The sequence below is a fragment of the Hylaeus anthracinus genome, unplaced genomic scaffold (genome assembly GCF_026225885.1).
Source record: "Hylaeus anthracinus isolate JK02 unplaced genomic scaffold, UHH_iyHylAnth1.0_haploid 11982, whole genome shotgun sequence".
NCBI classification, from domain to species: Eukaryota; Metazoa; Arthropoda; class Insecta; order Hymenoptera; family Colletidae; genus Hylaeus; species Hylaeus anthracinus.
Window position 1 is genome coordinate 5116143 of NW_026534330.1, and position 20276 is coordinate 5136418.

General features: G+C 42.7%; 2 protein-coding genes across 3 annotated transcripts; both read right to left on the reverse strand.

Moving 5' to 3' along the window:
• Positions 1-954: 954 nt before the first annotated feature.
• Positions 955-14785, reverse strand: LOC128886169 (uncharacterized). Of its 2 annotated transcripts, none has more exons than XM_054140813.1 (5): positions 14759-14785; positions 6450-6594; positions 5189-5523; positions 1805-1915; positions 955-1696 (listed from the first exon to the last, which is right to left on the reverse strand). In XM_054140813.1, the coding sequence occupies exons 2-5, from the start codon at positions 6585-6587 to the stop codon at positions 1447-1449; spliced, it is 834 nt and encodes a 277-aa protein (XP_053996788.1). In that variant the 5' UTR covers positions 6588-6594; positions 14759-14785; the 3' UTR covers positions 955-1446. The 2 variants fall into 2 exon arrangements, with proteins under 2 accessions (XP_053996788.1, XP_053996789.1); XM_054140814.1 differs by lacking the exon at positions 14759-14785 and adding an exon at positions 13954-13972.
• Positions 14786-17805: 3020 nt separating this feature from the next.
• Positions 17806-19059, reverse strand: LOC128886268 (uncharacterized). The gene is made up of 4 exons (XM_054140978.1): positions 18883-19059; positions 18316-18509; positions 18043-18153; positions 17806-17944 (listed from the first exon to the last, which is right to left on the reverse strand). The coding sequence occupies exons 1-4, from the start codon at positions 19057-19059 to the stop codon at positions 17806-17808; spliced, it is 621 nt and encodes a 206-aa protein (XP_053996953.1).
• Between the last annotated feature and the right edge of the window lie 1217 nt (positions 19060-20276).

A 20276-nucleotide genomic window follows, 5' to 3' on the forward strand; every position in this document is an offset into this window, starting at 1 on the left:
GAACCCGGACAACCCCTTCAATTTGCGGAACGAGTACATCCAATTACCCGAGTTAAATGGTCGTACGTTTACATCCGCTCGTCCCAAGCGAGTAATCTCTGTCCTTCAGCGTATCGCTGTCGGGGATAAACCACAATGCCGGCAGTCATGCAAATCAGCAAACCGCCGCGACTTTACGCAAAGTCGGCTTTGGCTCGCGGAACGTCTGCAGCTGCCTGCTACGAAACAGTTTTCCCGATTTCGGATAACGTTCGCCCCGATGCGCAACCTAATCCTATTACAACGAAATATACTGGTACTCGGTATAGCAACATTACAAAGAATTGTTATTATCGTAGGAGTCGTACACTTAACCACCAGGACGTCGCGTTACGAAAAGCACAACCACCTATATCCAGACAGCCTTTATCCAGTCTCCTCTGCACCCGCTTGTGCTTCATGTTCTAACCACCCGACCCCGTCCCCCTCCAGTCGATAGGTAAGCTCATCCAATTACCCAAAACGTGGCAGCGTGCGCCAGTATCTTGCTCGTATCGCTGTTCCCGTAGCATCTTGGAAGTTCTAAAAGTTACGAGGCATTTGCCGTAGCACAACGCTCCTTCATGAGGTAGAACCGATATCGCCCTCACTCCACCGTATTACGACGTCTTTCGTTGTAAACTGCACGCCGTCGCGGCAAAGGGTATCAGCTGGTGCTAATTAAAAGACGTTAATTCAAAGCATTGCGTCAGGGGACCGTTTCTGAGAAATTAAGCGTGAACCATTGTGGCGTCGGTAGGCTTTGCCAGATCAGTGGCTGGGATATTCTACTTGACGAAGTGCTAAAGCTTTTTCGAGAGATTTGGGTATTTTATTATAAAACTAACTGCGCTCCGCGGTTTCACCTGCGTGGAATACTATTCTTATTAATTAATTAATGCAATAATTACTGCAGTGTAATTACGTAGGTGATTGACGACCTCACCGATTTCGATGAGCTTGAAATATATTGTCAAGGTCACTATTTTGAACAACTTTTCCCTTGTTAACATACTTCAAGATCATGAAAATCGGCGAGGTTGTAAATCATCTGCATAATTACCAACATTTTTATTTACACAACACAATCTTGATCTAATTTTCATATTTTACATATTTTCGCATTTGTTCATGTACATCCTGTATATTTACACTTACAAAATCCGGAATCTGTCGCCATTCCTCGTTCGAGAACTATCCACATTCCGATCCCATAAAATCGAATTTCCTAAAAATATAGCGTTTGTATCGCGTGGCGCAGATCGCTACACATCTTTAGCATCTTCTATCTTTAGCATCGCCTCTACCCGGTCCGCCGTTGACGACTTCCTCTTTAAATCGAGCCCCAAGAGCACCCCACGGAGACTCTAGGACTAGTTTTCTCTCGATACATCCTCCCCCAGGTTCCCCACCCCGAGAAGCGTCGTCTTATTTCATGTTGTACCTCTTCCACTCCCCGGAAGAGCGTCCCGGATCGGTGGCTCCGTCGTATCCGAGCGGAAGTTGAGGCTCTCGTGTCCGTTGCGCGTCGTATTTCCCGAGGGCCATGTCGATGAGGGAAAAGCTGCATCCGGCGAACATACTGGCGCAATCCTGGCCCTCGTGGCCCGCTTTATGAGCCTTGCTGTACGCGTGATGCTCATCTGGCTCGTGCGAGAACAGGCGTTTCAACGGAAACCTACAACGATGGTTTAGGGGAATTTTAGGAGTTATAAGCAGTACTTCTTGACACACTGTACATCGAAAGGTTAGGGGAATCGTGCGGGGAAGTAATTGTGAGCCTTACGAGAATGATATCCTCAACATTTCTTCGACGAGTGTGTTCCCTTTCGGCATCAAGCGTTGGGACGCCTCGCAGAGGGCTCGAAGGACGCATGTCCTGCCGTCGAAATTCATTCTGAAAGAATGTCCATTTATTATGTATTAAAGTTAGGATATACTTCCATTAGGAAGCGATTAAATTTAACCTAGCTATCTTTGCACATGCAAAATTGCTCGACATTAGCCTGGCTCTATATCGAAATACACAATGTTTACTCCTTGGAAAGGAGGCTTGGAGATATAAGATGGAGAGAAAACCACGGCCCTATGAAATAAGGTCGCGTCCTGTGATCGCCAATCCGAATAAATGCTTGCCATTAATTCGGAGAGATTCTTCTGTAGGGAGGACGGAGATTTGGAGGAGTGGATCCGAAGAAACTCGGTGGAATTAATGCTACGTGGCTAAGCCCGCGGAGACAATCCCCTTCTGCATCCTGCTCTCCACGCCAAATCGTTTTATCTTACGTATTATGGCTTCTTTTGGATCTCTTAAATTCGATCGATTACGAGGCCAAGGGTTTCTTTCCAAAATCTCATTTCCGACTGTAAATGGAACGCCAACGGTTGCATAACCCTACTTACGACGGAGATCCTTTCCTTTCGACCGCTTCGACGATTTTACACGGGAAAATTAGGCTTGTTCGTTCCTCCGATCGTTTATTATCGAGGCGATTCGATAACAATTGGTAACATTCGAATAGTAATATTTTAACGATAACGTTTAAATAACGATACTCTGATATTCTTGTTGTAATAGCGATATTGGAACATCGAAGATTGAAGTAGAAATATTTGAACAGAAATGTTCGTTTAATGATACGTGAAATACCGAGATATTTGAAGTTTATTCGCAGCATTCGATCGTCGATGAAATATTCGACCAGTGAATTATTCCTAGCTTGAGGAGCACGCATAGTGTACAGGAACAAATGGCGGTACTATTCTCCGTAGGCCAAAAAATGACTCCAGACGTTGGTAGCGGTGGCTTTGCAAGAGGTTGGTACACGGTGTGGTGCTGGTGCTGGTACTTAAGGGTGGCATGAATCAGGGGGTGGCGCCTCAACCAGCGTGGAACGTTGCCGTAGTAGCGAGGTAACAGTCGTTGTAAGAGTGGGGGGATGAGGTTGTTTCTGAACGAGCTTGGAAGACCATTTATCTGTTTCTGGGGCCAACAGCCACGGAGGGAAATGGTTTGCTGGTTCTCTCCTCGTCTGTCTCGTTCGCTCTGCCCATAACCAGATTTATATCCACCGCCAAGGGGCTTGATTATTTTCGTCGGCTGGACGCCGCTGACCGATACAGAATCGGACGAATGTAAATGCCACGTGGAATCTTCTCGGGGAAACAATTCGAAGCGATAAAATCACGTTTTGGCGCCGTGGATGTATTTACGTTTGAAATTGATATTCTTCCGACGAAATATTTCGAGGAACTTCAATCTAGGTTGGGATAGAAAAACAGAACAATTATCCCAGGAGATATTCTTGATACTACGAAATATATGACTTCCTTCCTAGTTGGAAGGTTATTTTAGGGAGGAAAAGGAGAAGATAAACTATTTTTTTGTTAGGACGATGCAAAAATGATTTAAATAAATACAAGATTAAATAATCAAATAAATGGAGACAATCAAATGTTTCAGTATTGAATAGGAACAGCGTAAAGGTCAGATATCACTGTTTCACACTCCAATAACACCGTCTGAGAAATAATACTTGAATACTAATATTCGAGCAATGGTATTTAAAAATCGATATTAGAACAGTACCATTCGGATGATATTAAAACAGTAAAATCCCAGTAAAGTATCAGTCATTTTTTTAATAAATAAATCCAAGAATTGGATAGTGGGTTATTTACAGGGCCATCATATATCCACGATGCACGTAATAAATAAATAAATACGCGGTACATAATTGCACCGGTGCCTATCGCTGGGAGTTTTCACGACGAAGTTTATAGACCGCGGCGTCGCACTTCTCCCGTTTAGGCGTGTTGCATCCACGAGGGAGACGACGTTACGTTCACCCCTATCGACGTCTATGCGCTCGATAGGCCATCGCGCTCGATACCGTCGTCGTAACGCGACGACGACGACATTTTACACTAACGCGACCGAAATACATCACCGTAGATGACACGGAAAAAACTGAGACGGTCCGACGGGCTCTCCATAAAGGCGAACGACCGCGATCGTTCGATCACGATCGAGACTACTAAAGCCACCGTAACATTTTATTATCGGGCGTGCCACTCGCTCCAGGACCCCCCTTCCGTCTTCGTGAGAATTTATTCCTCGCTACGATTTAGAGATACGGGGTTAATGGGCACTCCCGGGCAACGTAAATGGACGTCGAGGATGTTCGAAAATTCACTCTGCCTCTCGCGATCTCTTAACTTGTCAGGGGATACGAGCATCCACGTCTGACAGGTACCAGAGGTTCGATTTTTTAGTCGTTGTCTCCCTATTAGTTTAATTTCATTGGCGTATAATCTGCGGAGAGCCTTTGGCCGTGGAACTTTGTCTGAGAACTTACAGACTCGTGCTATTCGCTCTATTCTGGTTGTTGGAGTATATAAAATCTTCCTTCGCGGTTTGTTTAATCCTATAGTAATCGTAGAGACACTTTCTGTAAACGAGACTAACGGAGAACGTCTGACTGGGTACGGAGTCGTTTCACTTGTACGAAAGTGCACCATTCCATTCTTACTGTTCAACTTTACACTTTTACTTTCGCACGAGAATCCTTCCTTTAAGGAAACAATCCTATGCACCTCGTCTGACTACGTATGGGTTTATTTCGCTTGTCCGCGAACACATGGTAGAATTCTATAAGTCTGACCGCATTACTCTTTCTTCCTACTCGTACTTAATTGCACAGACATCGGAGATGGGCTTTTTCTTCAGTCAAAGAATATCGTAGAGTGTGTCTGACAACAAACGGTATCATTTCACTCGACTGGAAATACGACTGTGCTAGTCTGACTACATACACCACCTGGTTCCCTAATTTACTTGTCTGGAGGCATGCAGATCTATTCTACCTGTCCGACTTTTCGTAGTTCTTTTCTACTTTTCCCGTTGTTACTTCTACTGAGAATGTATAAGAATGATTCGACCGCTGGATGAAAAAAACATTGTCGTGTACGCTGATCACGTAACTAGTTTTTGTAAATATCCATGAAACTGTAAGAGATATGAAATGAAAGTTTGATTCGATATTCCTTCTATGGTTTTTCATATTCCACAATGTTGTGAAAAAGGAATTTTCCATAGACGAGTTTCGTATCATGGAGTGCTCGTGGATGATGTTCGATGGTTGCGAACAATTTCTGAATATCAACTTACGCATTCATGGCGGTCTCCAATTTACTGTAGAGGTCCCTGCGGTGTCTCCTTTGCAGGTAATAGTAATCAGGTTTATAATACTTTTTTCTGCCAGACTTGAAGCTGTATTTCTCGTAGCTGTTCCATCCTGGATAGTTTACGACATTCTTCTCGATTGCACCGACCGCGTGACCAGAGTATTTATTTCCAGGTTTCATTTGGTCGTGTCTGAGCTGCAGAAAGGGCTCGAGGGCTGGCTTGCTCTCGTTGGGCAGGTCGTACGAGATGCCCCAATTCACGCCCTCCGTGAAAATGTCGTCCGGGCTCAGTGTGTGCACCGACACACAAAGCGCGATCTGCGGGTAGTGATTATCTAAATTCGTGGTACATTTTCACTCGACTTATCAAAAACTCGATTATAATACACCTTGTTATATTTTGAAGATATCTGTAACATTTTATTCAAATCAAATCAGATCGAGATGGGAAACTTTTCCAGGATCAATTCCTATCTCGTATGGAGAAGGTAATAATAATTACTGTAGGTCACGACGATCAGAATAAAACATTACGCGTTCCTTAGAAAATCACACAGAAGCTTGTAGTACTTTCTCCGGATTATTGACTCTCAACGCGTTGAATCCTACACTATAATTATTAACAGCGTACCAATAGTATCGGCGCTCGTGTTAACGCGAAACGTTTGCCGTGATTCGGTATGAAGCAGTCCGTACCAGCGAGTAATAGCTTTCCGTTGTAAAACGTCGCGTCGATTTACTTTTACAATCAATCGTTTAATGCGCGACGTTTATAATGAATCACGAAACACGGGCTGGCGGCAATAATTTACAATTTGTATCATCGTAGCGAGGCATCGAGCCGTACCGGAAATTCGCGAGCGCCTGATCGAAACAATTCATGTCTGATTGAACGCTTCGCATTGAATCGGCCGTAAAATATTAAAGATCCAATAAACAGATACCGGGGGACTGAATATTGTTACAGATCGCGATCATTCTAGAGGAACTACGTTATTATGTAGTTGCGAAAAATCACTGGAGATACTTTATAGAGTCTGGAGTGATTTGTGCGAATTAATATTGGAAATTGGCGGATGATTTTTATGGTGGATAGATTGAAATGTTTAGAGGCAATAAATTAGTTCCATTCATGAATTTTTATAGTATTTAAATTTACGTGTTGACACGTTCAACTTTCATTTGAAATATTGAAGTATTTCAAATTGTACTCGAGATTATAAACAGAATCGAGTCAAACTCACAGAGAACGTGGATCCTTCAGGAAAGACAACGTAACGTTTGCGTCGCGACAGAGTAGTGTTTCTGTCCGAGCTGACCTGATAATCACTCACGGCGACGCACAGTATTAAAAGGAGGAGACAACTTCCGTTCCGATTCATGGTTGTCCTGAAAAGAAAAGGTGAAAAGTTACCAGCGTTCCCTCGTGATAAATTCAAAAGGCTCCTCGAAGGAGCTGACCTACATCGCCTGCTACGCCCATCATCCCGATGGAACTTTATTAACATTCAAAAGCTCGAAAAAGAAGAAGTTGCTGAAGCAAACAAACCATGAGAGGGAAAGAGGAACGTGAGATCGTCGTCGGCGTCAAATCAACCGGAGCACATCGGTCCATCGTTTCAGAAAACTCTGATTACCGTAAATCCTCTGTGCTTTCTTGTATCGCGAATATCAACATCAACTGCAGACAGCAGCGTTCCTGGTTGAACATTTCCATCTCTGGCCGACGTTATATTCTAATTACACGGAACAAAACGATCAAGAGAATGCAATTACGGAGAGCAACGGCGATGCTCTCCGTTTTTTCGTGGTTCAACGAGAATCAAACGAAACAATTTTCTGTAATGCAAGGAAATGCATGCCCGTGTCAAGCTTGGCCGCTATTCGCAATGGAAGGGTAGCTTTTTACCTAGACGGACATTTTATTAAGGGCGCGGCCCACGATACTCTGGATTGGAGGCTGGGGGGTTATTTGTTATTTTTATTTTATGGAAAGGAGTAATTGGGGTCGAGATAAAAATTGGAACACGTGTAGGTCTCTCGATGTAGTTTCACGAGATATTTTTCGTTTTTTCGAATAACTTTCCAATTGCATGAACAAAAATAGTGACTTTCATCAATTCTGCTTGCGATAAGGACTGATTTGAATCTTTCTCAAGGTCAATATTCTAATACGACGACACATTTTCATTAACCACCTTCAAATGACCATCGCTGAAAAATCAGAAAATGTATTTCTATATTCTTATAAATATTCTATCTTTCCAATCCAGTGACATTTAGCGAACAAGTAACTCGAGCAATTCTTTTTCGACTTTAAAAGGAGAAATTCCGAACCGAAGTGGTTAATTCGAGCCCGGAACGATGGCGACCGGAGAGGGTGCAATTTTCCAGCCAGTCGACAGGACATTTCGAAGTCGCGGCCAAATTGTTTTATTTGTCCCGCCGCGGGCAAGCGCGGGACGAAAAGTTCCACCGTGGTCGGGTTGGCGGCGAGTTGTAAAGGAATTATCCAACTTCCTGCGAACAAATCTCGCTATAATCCGTTGAGAAATTGTTCGACGACTCGGGGTGAAATAAAAGAGGCGTCGAGGAGATCGGTAATTTTCTGGGCTTGGTAGGAATCGCCGTAAGCCCTGACCGTCTGACTATTCTACGACCAGAATTGTTGGGGCAGGTCCTCGGGAAACAATCATCCACGATGGGCTACCCCTCATGGCGTGAATCGATGGACAGGAACACCATTAACCCTGGGGAGACGAACTCGATTTTGATTTTTCCTGGAGAAAAAGATTTATTTCGAAACGAGGACTGTTCAATTTCTAAGGATCATTTTGTCTCCAAGCAAGGTCGTTACAAAGTCAATATTCAATTCCTCTCAATGAAGACTGAGTTGCCCAGTCATCTCTTCAATCCAAACTCAATTAAATTCGAGAAGACAAGAGTCCAAGGAAATTCCTAAGACTTCCCTAACTTCTTGAAGGGGTTAAGATAGCGGAGGATCGAAATGTATTCTCGACAGTGACGGAGGCACGACGCTGCCGCGCAATTGCGCGGCTAGATTGCATACTTCGCGAAAGACCGTCGATTTTTCCAGCTCGACACCGATGAACCAGTTCACGTGCGGCCAACTTGGCGGGAATCGCCGCTAATTCATCCTCCAGTCTCCTCCCATTGCTTCTGCGATCACCTGGCAACTTACGAATCGACGACATCAGTTTCTTCAAGGAAGCCTCTTTCTTGCTCGGAAATGCTATTTTCTCCAAACGTACGACATTATGGCGAGACGATCGCTCGTTTCCTCGTGTAATTATGCATCGAATCGTCAGGTGTTCTTCCGAACGAATTCGAGCACTCGTCTTAACTTCATTTCCTCGTCTTCGATCATCTTTCTCGTCTTCCCTCTGCTTTGTGTGCTCATCTTCTTCTTCGTCTATCTCCGCCCTTACCTTCTCCGTTTTAATCCCTTAAGTGTACATTTTGATGAGAAACTTTCTCCATCTCGTGTTTGACACCGAGGACTAAGGGAATTCGAAAGAGTCTCACGAAGACTCGAGTCTTGAAGAAGTCGCGAAGAGACTGTCTGTGTTTTATAATTGAACACGGCGAAGAGTTTAATTGACGAAGTTTCGCCCAGAATTTCACGGAGATCCCGTGGAATCGTTTGTTCTTCTGCTCCGGGTGCGGGGCGTTTCAATTGCCGTATTATTAATTTAGTGCACGCTGAGATTCGGTTTGACCGTCGTTCTCGAATTTTATTTTCGTTTGTTCTAACCGGGAAGTTTACTTGGGATGAATGACGATCAAAGGAAATTCCCAGGGTTATTAGTATCATTTTCTTTTTCTTTTTACTCTGCTTTTACTTTGTTTTATTTCAATTAGATTAAATTTGAAAATGAAAGGAATCGACTTGCGAGAATATTATTTATACAAGACTTTCACTGAACAAAAAATCCGATATTTAAATCGAGTCTCGTCTTTCTTAAACGAAAGAGAAAAAGTACAATTACCATACTTTATGCCTCCACCCCCCTCCACATAAATCCGCGACGTCTTCCTAAAAGGAATCGAATACCTCTTGGCAAATCCCGACGCGCATAAATTGTTCTTTTAGCCGAGCAATTAACGCGATCGGACACATCGACAATGAAAAAGTCCCACAATTTTCTTGGGAAGACCTCGTTACTGCTCCCTTCGCGACCATGAAAGGCATCGTCGTCCTCGCCGTCTCTACGATTCAGCCATTAATAATAAAATACATTTCCGTGTTTTCTCTCCTTCTCTCCGCATTATGACTTCGCGTTCCGTCGTCATTTTTCTTCTTTGATTATCCTCCTTTCGCCATTTCCCTCCGGTTTTCTTTATTCCCGCGTTGCTGCTCCCTCCCCTCCCCTCCCCCTCCAAGCCCCCGTCCCTTCGTTGTTCCAAGGAATTCCACCTTTGTCGCTGGGAAAAAGGATATTGTCGAATTCCTTCGGCGCGCTGCCACCGCCATTTTACGTCTTGTCGAGCGAACGTCAATTTTCCCGGCGCAATTTTCGGCAACGCTTTCTATCTTTGTCCCTTTGGCTAAGCTCTGTGTTATTAATATTCCTCTCTTGGCCGGCGTCATTATGTCCCATACTTTATTATACCTCGCTCACTGTATTCACTCTTTCGACCCTTTCACCGCGGCCTCATTAGTAAGATCATTTTCTGCCTCGGTATTATATCCAGTGCTACAGTGGCTCTCAGTCCTCCAGAAGGAAAACTTTTAGCGGCTCCACCCTCGAGGACTGAGAATTAAATTTTTGAAGAATTTTCACGCAATTTTATTCATTCTATAATTATATATCCCAGATTGGAGTGTCATTATTGAAGAGATATATGATTTTATTCGATGGCGAAAGTAGACATTACGGTATCAAGAACTATTTTTAAGCTTAACTTATTTACTAAACGAACGTAGTCGAACAGTGCAAGCCAAAATTTAGTTTCAATGAAATCCACGCGTCGCGTGGAAAGTACTCGTGGCCGGATTGTTCAATCACCTACGAATTTTTATCTAGTTTTTATTCACTCGGTTCACAAAAGCGTCCCGCGACCGCAACGGAAACGTTTTTTAGGAAATGGAAAGGAACGAATGTTGTAGTTTTCACTCCCCTCTCCCCCTGTGTTGGTATTTTATTCCAAATCGGTGGAGTGAAAATTGCCAACGACCCAGCGGGGAAAAAAAGCGTTCTGATTCTATCGTTGTTGAGCGGCAGTACGCCATTTGTTTACTAAAAGCTATTGAAATAGACAGAATGCGGTACGTTCGAACGAGGAAATCACGAAATCGCACGTAATTCGAGCGCGAACGACCGATTTTTTTTCCTCTGGGACTGTCAATTAAGCCAAATGTACCATTAGTCGACCGTTCGATAGTTGCACAATTCACATGAACAAACAACGGACTTGACAATAGAGATGTATCAATATTTGCACTTACAACGCGTTCATCACATTCTGGTTTCGTCGAAAGGGATGAAAGTAATTTCTTTTGAAAGCCACGTAACAGTTTTCGTTTGATTTCGAACAGTAGAGTTCACAAATTGGACTCAATTAGAACTTGAATTTATATTGGGTTTTCCAGAAAGCTCGTGCCAATTTTTAAGAAAAATTCAAAAGCACATTTATTGAATAACATAGGTATCATTTTGTTCCACAACCCCTTTCGCCTTTTAAGGGATGTACCGTTACTGTAAATTACATATAACATTCGAAGATAATTATTCAGCTTTTGTGATTGAATAATTTGAGATTCAATAATTTAATTCTACAGTACAAATTCGCTAAAAGTTCGCTCCTCCTATGGAGGATCCCTGAGAAGATAGAGTTTGAGAGTCACTGAGCTGCAAAGCATCATTTTCAAAACAACAAAATTACCTCTATAGCTCTAAATCGGAACACTGGCGTCCTTATATGTAGAGAAGAGGTAAAGGGTGAGCGTTAAGGCGACGATGTCGCCCAAGTTCGATAACTTAAACAACGGAATCCAATCGCATGTGCTGTGATTTAAATTTGGACGAGCTTGGCGAACGTCAAATCGAATGAAATTTCCGTCTGATCGAATCAGAACACGGGCCCCCTTACCCCGGAATCTCCCCGGAATCTATTAGACGAGTCAACATAAACGATTGAAATTTCTCGAGTACTTTCCACCCTCGTTCGTTCGTTCTCGTTGTAACTTCTGCACACTGGGAACATTGCGAACGTGATTCCACCGTTCCCCGAAAACTATTTCTCATTCGGGAAGCAGAAACGTGCAAATATTGGCGATACGTTAACATATTGTATTATTTTCGATCAGGAATTTCAGCGTGGTACTGTTAAGGGCGTGTTATGAAACCTTTTCGACGAAAGGAATTAAATGAAATATTTTTTACATGATTAATCGACTGTGTTACACGAATATTTTTTCGTGTAGACGTTTTTGATACGGTAGCGCCTGGAATAATAGCTAACGAAAGTGGGGTCGGTTGAAATAAAGGGGGACGAAGATACTCAAGTTTTGCGTTAATTGAGGATTGTTCTACAATAATAATGCGACGAAGAGAAAACGAAGCTTTCTGACTAGAATCTTAATACACCAACTCTTGTTCAAATATTGTTAAATACCGCACCTCGAACTACACAAAATTAATATCCAAGCACACTCCCCCGGTAAATGTGAACAGTTTAGGTGTTTCGTTAGCGTATTGACAGCTCTGTAAAATCCGACGATTAATCTTTCTCGAACACTTGCCAGTTCTCTGCGAGACCCTTTTCACATTCGTTACGAACATTGTTCGATATCGGCAATAATTTTCATCGATGCCGGGCGCGTATCGTTTAAAATCGACAGCTCTGTACATCCCCCGAGTTACCGAGCAGCCCGTGCTTTTTATTTATCGAATTCGTACGATGAAACGGCCCGTCGACCCCGAAATTATCTCCTCGTCAAGCGTGGGCGGCAGCCAGCGAGCAACGGGCGTCGTTTATTGCGTCGCCGGGTGACGTTTCGCGCGCCTCGTTTTTCTTCCCACCCTGCGCGTTTCGACCGCGTCTACGAAATCGTTTTGGTTCGACGAGAATTGATGTCATTTTTACCGACTTTCGGAGGGCTCTCGGCGCGATTCGTCACAATACATCGAAAGTCGCGTTTTGCTCAAGGTAACACTTTGTCAAACTTTCTTATGTAGAACCATAAGTGTGATATATATGAAGAATAGAATAGACACTCCGCAGTGATCTATTTGTCATTTATTTTACAAATTCTTCCACAATTTTTATGTGGAACAATTAATTCTGCTATAGAATAAAGAATTCTTACACGGAATAATTCTTTCTTTAATTAGATAATTCTGTCGCATTATATTTCTTTAGTTTCTAGGATCAGGTTCTACTGTACAATCTTTATTTTTAATATGCTCCACTATCTCGTAACTTTTTCTCAATTCTCCACTGTATTAAATTCCATCTTTTTTCTTAACGAAGCTCTCACCATATTGTGCACTGCCTCTACTCTGTTTCTTTTTTTAAACAGAGGTTCTACTGTACCCCGTTTTATTTTGTTTTTTAACGGTATTCTCTACCGTTTCCCGTCTTCTTTTATCCTCTACCGTTTCCCGTTTTCTTTTATCCTCTACCGTTTCCCGTCTACCGTTGTTCTCACCTTTTGACGAGGCCTTTGCCACAGCATATTTCCCTTTTCCTCGTATTCCCGCGCGTTTTCACAAAAAGAATCTAATTCCCGTAAACAAAGAAACAAATAATACGTCGAACGATCGATAGCTGTCGGCACACGAAGTCACGTTCTCGATTAACGTCTTAGGAGGTCGACGTTCACTCGACATGACGCGGAACTAGCCGAGAAATTTTCGTGTCGTTTCCGTGCTTTCCCGCGCGTTGATTGTGATAAATCCTATCCGATCGAGCGAGAGGTTCATTCGATGGGACGGCTGTTTCGTCGCTCGCACGGATTTTCGTGAACGCGTCTACCCTTCGAACCTGGCCCGTCATTGGACGACTGGCTCCGAGGAAATGCAATAAATTTCCGCCCCCGTGGCAACTCCAGCTTGTATCGGAAACATTTGGGCGCTGCGAAATTTCTGCACCCCCGTCAATTATGGAATTGTTACGGAATTTTTTCAAATACCTCCAAGCGGAATTAAACTGCACGTACGTTCGTCGACACATGTTGACTTTGTTGTGGCCACCATGTAGATTCAAAACTTTCTGTGCAGGTGCTGGTTTTAATCAAGCTTCTATTAACCGATAGACTTATTAGTGCATATGGTTATTCGTCAGGATTCCGATAGTAAATGTAAGGGGTCCCTGAGTCGTGATATAAAATTAAATATCGATGAATCTAACTATTTATAAAAATCAACGTTGTTAATGTTCCTCTGGTCTGAATATGGAAGAGGAAAATAAAAATTGAGAGTGTAAAAACAATGATAGATACACCAGGAGATACCGCGACTTGATAATTAGAATATTAATGATTTAAATAAAGTGTGACACAGCGGGATATTAAGAATGAAAATTCAATAAACGAGTGTCTAGAGATCCAAGCATCTGGTGGTCCCAGAGGTGAACAGAAGATCGATGCTCCCGGTGGAAATATCTTGTAACTCACTTCGGTAAACTCTTTAGGAAGCAGGAAATTGTTAGTCGGCCGTGGAAGAGCGGCCTGGGAGGAGAAATGATCGATAGGTGACGCCGATACTGCAAAACACAACGGACCTCGAACGACCGTGGCAGCCCTTTCTGGCGTGAACGATGGCGGCGACGTGATCTCGCTTATCGGAGAAACTGTATTATCGAGACTCCTTCACGGCCTCCTTTCTTTCCCCGCGACGAATAGCCCGGTCGTTAAGGGCTCGGAGAAATATGATATTGCGATCGTTCTCACCTCTCATTCGTCCAATTCGATTTTACCTGTCGGCCTGGAAACGCTGGGATAATTGATAACGACCCCTGGACGTCGCGATTCAAAGTATAGAATGCGAAAATTGTTATTTTTGTTATTCCAGGGAAGAGAAAAATGTGTACGTCCTACGTAATCGAGAATGTATGTTCTTTGCACCGGTCGATTTCTGTTGAATACAGAATTTCGCTGCGAGATAAAGAATTCTGTCGTGGAATAAAGGATTTTGCAATGAACAAAATAAGTTCTTTTGTGAAGTAAAGAATTCAGTTATAGGATAAAGGAGTCTTCTGTGGAACAATAAATTCTGCTATAAAATATAGAATTCTTTTGTGGAATAATAATTTCTATTATAGAATAAAGAACGAATAAAGAATTCTGCGATAAACTAATGAATTCTTACGCAGAACAAAATGTTCCTCATGGAAATATTCTATAATTCTCTCTTTCGTCCACAGAGGAACACGTAATTAACCTCGCAAGATTTATTATACCGACAATCGCGAAGATTTGAATATAACACGAATGGGTCCACCGTCAGAAATTTCACGTCGCGAACGAACGTAAAAATTCGCATTTTAAGCGACGCAAGAACGCGCGTATGGAAATGAATTTACTCACCAGCGGCACTTGCTCCTCAACGAGGTCTTCTCGACGAATGGCACCCGGGTCGGTGTCAAACGACCGTTATCGTTGCGTTTCGAGCACGGAACGGACCATTGTCAAGTTCATTAACGCTTCCCGCGTTCCTTCGGTTCATTTGACGGACAATTAGCAGCCAGCTGGTCGAACGACCGTGCCGGGCTGTCGCGGGAGAACGCTAATCGCTGTCACCGCTATCGTTGATTATGCGAGACCGTATTTTGCGTAATAATTTTGTGTCTCGAGCAGACATACTTCAGGAGACAATGTACAGCATTGGGAAACTGGAATGTCAGACGAGACATGAAGATTATAAGTCTATTTCTATAAACTACACATGCTAAAGAAAGGAATCATTTCTATATTTCAGAGCATTCTTTGTATACTTTGATTTTGGGGTGGAGTAAAGAGCTCCATACTTTATTTAAAACAAAAATATTTTACCTTTATCAACATCGTACGTTACACCCACAGGACAGAAAATAATATTCTTTCCATCGTTCAATAATCTTGAACGTAAAGAATACAGGAAACACAAAGCTGAAAATAAATGAGAGATCATCTCGAAAATGAGATAAGGTAATTGAAGATGAAACGTAACTGGCGGAAGTTGGTAAAATTGGGTCGCGTCCTCGAAATATACCTTTGGGGTTTCCAAACTATCGCGAGAGGACGATGAAAGAGTTTTAAGGAGAGTGATTAGCGTTCGACGATGAGGATAGCACGTCCAGGGCGCACGGTGTATTCCGAGGAGTCGAAAAGCTACGTGACGTTAGACAGTAAACTTCCACGAAGCTCAATTTCCGCGGCGCAGCAGACAATCGATGTACAAGGATAGACGTTAATAACGTCAGTGGAAGTTTCGCGGGAGGGTGTGCAATTATGTTGACAACTATTTTGAAAACTTCGATGGCCTGGGAAACTCGCCCCGACGAAGTTCCCGAGGTACTGGAAACTTTCGGAAAATTGCGACTCGCGTTCAGGCCGTGGATGTGCTCGTTCTCGTCTTCTAAAAAGATTATCTTCAGCCTCTATCGTTTCCATAATTTCCCCTAAACGGTCGCGATACCCTAATAAATGAATCCTCGTTCTAAACGCTTTCCTCTAGAATGTTTTTATGTTGTAAGCCTGGATAGACATCTTGGTTTATTGTATAGGCTATTAAGGCGAACCAAAAGTTCGTGGATTTTTTACGTTGTTGTGCAATATTTTGAAGTCATTAAAATTACTTTATATGCAAGTATTACGTATCATTTTGTAGCTTTTGAAAAGCTATTTCATATTTAATTATTACCTACAGTAATTTATTTTCGTTTTAGTAAAATCATGGAAAATTTTCAGATTCCAGTAGTGACGTAAAAGTATTCAAATCTCAAAATTTCCCATGATTTTACTAAAACGAAAATAAATTATGCAAGAATTCTATAAAAGAAAGCTCCGTTCGTTATAGAAGAATTTGTTAACACGTTGCCTGCCGGACAAATATTCTTTAAAGTTTCTACTACAATGAAATATTATTTCGCTATTGGAGACTGCATAATCAAACATTTATCGTCGTATTTATTCTTGTAATTTCATCAAAATTCACGAATTTCGTTTAAATTCATTTCCTTTGATGCTTGACATTCGGAATTAATTTCTTTAGTTCTTCAGTGGAAAGCACTGTCACCCACGCGTGGGTGACATGGCGATCAACGTGTTAATCTATGAAATAGTTGTACAGAAGTTCCTGAAATATTCAACAAGAATTTCTCAAACAAAATTTGAAAAGTTTCACAAGCCAAGCAAGAAACAAAAATAGATTTCCTTTAGACTTGAATACCAAGAAGAAAACAAACGTACGAGTACTTGTCCGATTACACCGTAAGAGGATTATGAAAATGAGTAAATTTGTTGATCGAACCACAGCTGTGGGAAATGTTTGAGCGTAGGCGGTAGCCGTGGCAATAATCGCAGCCACGCGTGTCGATTACGTTGTCACGCATGACGTCGCGAGGTAAAACAGCCCGTCACAGCCACCAGGAGCGCGACACATGCGTCGTGACGTCGGCGTCGTGTCGCATCGCGACTGGTTACCCGGTTTCGAATGTGTATTAACCGCTTATCCACTTCGCCCGTCTCACTTGGTTGGGACGTTTACGCCTTGAGGGCTTCAAACAGCAGGGATTCTCCCCCAGGGCTTAAGAAGTTCGTTGATGACAAGGTTGGGATTTATGGGAGCTGAGATAACCTTAACTTCTCCGTCTGGGCGTCTATCGGGCTTTGGGTATTTCCACTCAGGCGTTATTAAGAACAAAATTCCAAGGAGTTCGACAATTTTTAACCGTCTAACAAATAACATTTTCGGAAGCTCTGGAAAGCTTCTTAAGTTCGCGAACTGTTTGGAAGAGGCAACTTTGTCCAGAATTAATTGGACCAATGGGATTTCGGAACTGATGCTGCCCGACTTTCTCGGAGTCCTCTGTGCCTTCTATTTAACTTTTTTCCCCCCAGCGGCACTCCCTTATGAACGAAACGTTCCGTCTCGGTGAATCGACTCTTTCGTTCGCTACTCCGATTACACGCCTTGAGAAATCGACGGAAAGAAGCTTGTTAAGGACATCGAATCGAACCGAATTGACCATACGGGACGCTATTGTAACGCTATTTCTGTGAACTACCCATTTCCTGCGTTGGGAGATAGAGATACTTCAGGATTGTGAAATATCATTTTTCCGAAGAATACGGGTTACAGGAATTTACTTAGCTGGATGTGTTTGGAATCTTTATTTTAAACGATAATTGAATGATTTGTTCTTGATGTCTTTTTAATTATGTGAAGATTCACCCAGGCTTAGCTAGAAAATTATATTGGGTAAAAGAACAACTACAGTAAAATGAGAGAAATTACCTTTTTTTTTATAACACTTAAGAATATGTTGCACACATCAATTTGAGTAGCAAAAGTATAAGTGGCTTGAAATTTTTGGACGACCTAACGTTTAATCCGAATGAAGAGATAATATCGAGTAAAAAAATATTTATTGTCAGGATAGAGTGTCAGAGTACAGGTTAAATAACAATATCTGTAGTAAGGAAAAGGGGCACGAGTAAGCAACGTCGCAGGGCTCCTTCGTCCTGTAAGCAGTGTCGTAGTGATCAGTTTCAGCCACATTCTCAACATTTCTGTAATGAAAAATTACAGATGCTCATAATGGACAATTGCTACAACAAGGTCTAAGCTGTGATATTTTATAAAAAAGATTCAAGGTGATTTATGATACCTCAGGATCACTCGAATGGCGTCCTCTACGAAGGAAACGCCTGGCGGGCTCAGCAACGTTCTTGCTTCGCATATTGTTCTTAGAACGCATTGTCTTCCTGGTAGATTTTGACTGAAAGAAGTTTATATCACCAGAAGTTTATATCTGGTTAACACCAGATTCATCTTACAATTAATTTCCCTCGAATTCAAAAAAATTTAGGTGGTGCAGCTAGTATTCAATATTAAGCATTATTTTCAAGGGCTAGTGCAACTCACAATTTATTTAACGTACCTATCGAACGCTGTTTCAAAATTGGCGTACAATTCTCGTCGATGCCGTCGCTTGATGATCCACGGTTTTTTAATGAAATGTTTCCTCTTATAGTACTCCTGAGTCTGTATAGGCCAGATCGTGTCAAACTCGAAGTCGAGGTACCAGCTGCTTGGCAGTTGGAGTTGAATCGATTGCAGGGTGGACATAGTCATCTAAACAAAAATAACACTTCTGTTTTCGTTATAAGCTCGTTAACACATGTAGCGTTTCAACTGTAAACATACTTTATAGTCCTCACATCTCGAGTCGACTCGTAACAGAATCAAACAAAGTCAAATCTAAACTACCAACGATACCCAGTCACGTCATAAGCACAGTGTCTCCAAAATTGAATATCAATCAACAATTACAAACTCCCCAAACGGCACACACGAAGATTCACCACTCTTTCCACAAAAACATCCCTGGACCCTCCATCTTGCTTCCCTCGAAGCACCCGAGAGATCTTCGCCCAACGATCGATCCTGGTTTGAATTAAACGTGGATTCAGCTCCCACCAGCGACATCATCGATGGACACACTTACCACGAAAGCGCTGTCCTTTGGAAACGTCAGCCTCCTGCGTCTGGAGAGGTTCCCCGTCGACCTTCGAGCCGGGATTGTTAAGACTGTGTCGTTACGGTGACACTCGGCGTCCCCCAGGACCAGCTGCTCCAGGTCCAGGATCTTGGCAAGAATCAGGACGAGCCACGGGGCTCTCATTTCTCGGAATCACCGGGCTGATATCAGCCGTCTTGCGGAACTGGAAGACCTCAGACCTCTCCTGGGAGCTGCCACCCAGGAAAGTTTTTCAGGAAAGTCAGGAACATCTTTCGCGGTTAACGTCGATGCGCCGACCGTTCGCGATTCCGTTCGCGAAATGTCCATGGTCGCGTGAACGAACGTTGGATCATGGGACTGTTTAGTCGGCCAGTTATCGACTCGAGACTTCCTGTCACGAGGAAACTCCTGGAATCGCTCGCTAATGCTGTAATAATCGGCTGTGAATTTGTTGGAGGACTTCTCGAAGCAAGAGTTCATTGGCGAGCGTTATTTTAGGGCCTGAGAATGTATTTCTGTCGGATGCTAATACGTTTATGAAAGGATTTGTTTACGAATGGTTTGGGTATTAATTCATGGTGAGGGTGTGGAGACTTGTTCGCATATTGCTGCAGGGATTTTATATTATACAGAGTGTGGCATTTAAAATAGACCACCCGAATAATTCGCTTACTTTTAGCGATAAAAAAACGTGTCGAACAAGAGTTGTTTGATTTCGAGGAGCACGTAACTTTTTATCGGTGGAAGTGTAGTGTTTATCTTATTTAATATATCGGTTATTTTATGTATTCCATTTAACGAAGTTATAAACTCTTCAGCCCTTAATAGTAAAACTCCCTTGGTGCACCTTATCAGGGACAAGTAACATTTTCCACCAAATCAAGCAATAGAAAGTTGATAGAAATAAGATCCGAAGGAGTCGTTCTTCCACGACGACGGAATTCCCTCGTCGACAATTTCGCTATGTCCGGTGAATTTCGTCGAGCTTATTTTCGAACGTACATTCGAGTTTTTCGGTTCGATTTGTCGTCGAAGGCTTTAAATCTGCATTCCAGGCAGTTCTGAAAGATTCTGGAAAGGAAGGTTGACTTCCAGCCACGAGCCACGCTGCGGACCGCGACTATGCGGGATCACGGTGCCCCCTAAATTTCCCAAATCTCACGAAATGTATGCGACGGCGACGTCTCCGCGTTATCCAATCTCCAAAAATCCTGACCGTTCTCGTGGCTTTCATCCGCGGGGTAATTTCACTTTGGGCTTTTCCTTTCGAACCAGGGACGGCGTCTACCATCAAACTAACGAAACTTTAGCTTATTTGTCATTTTACAAATTAAACTGCTCAGAGGGTTCGAAGAAAACTTGGAATGAAAAATGGCGCT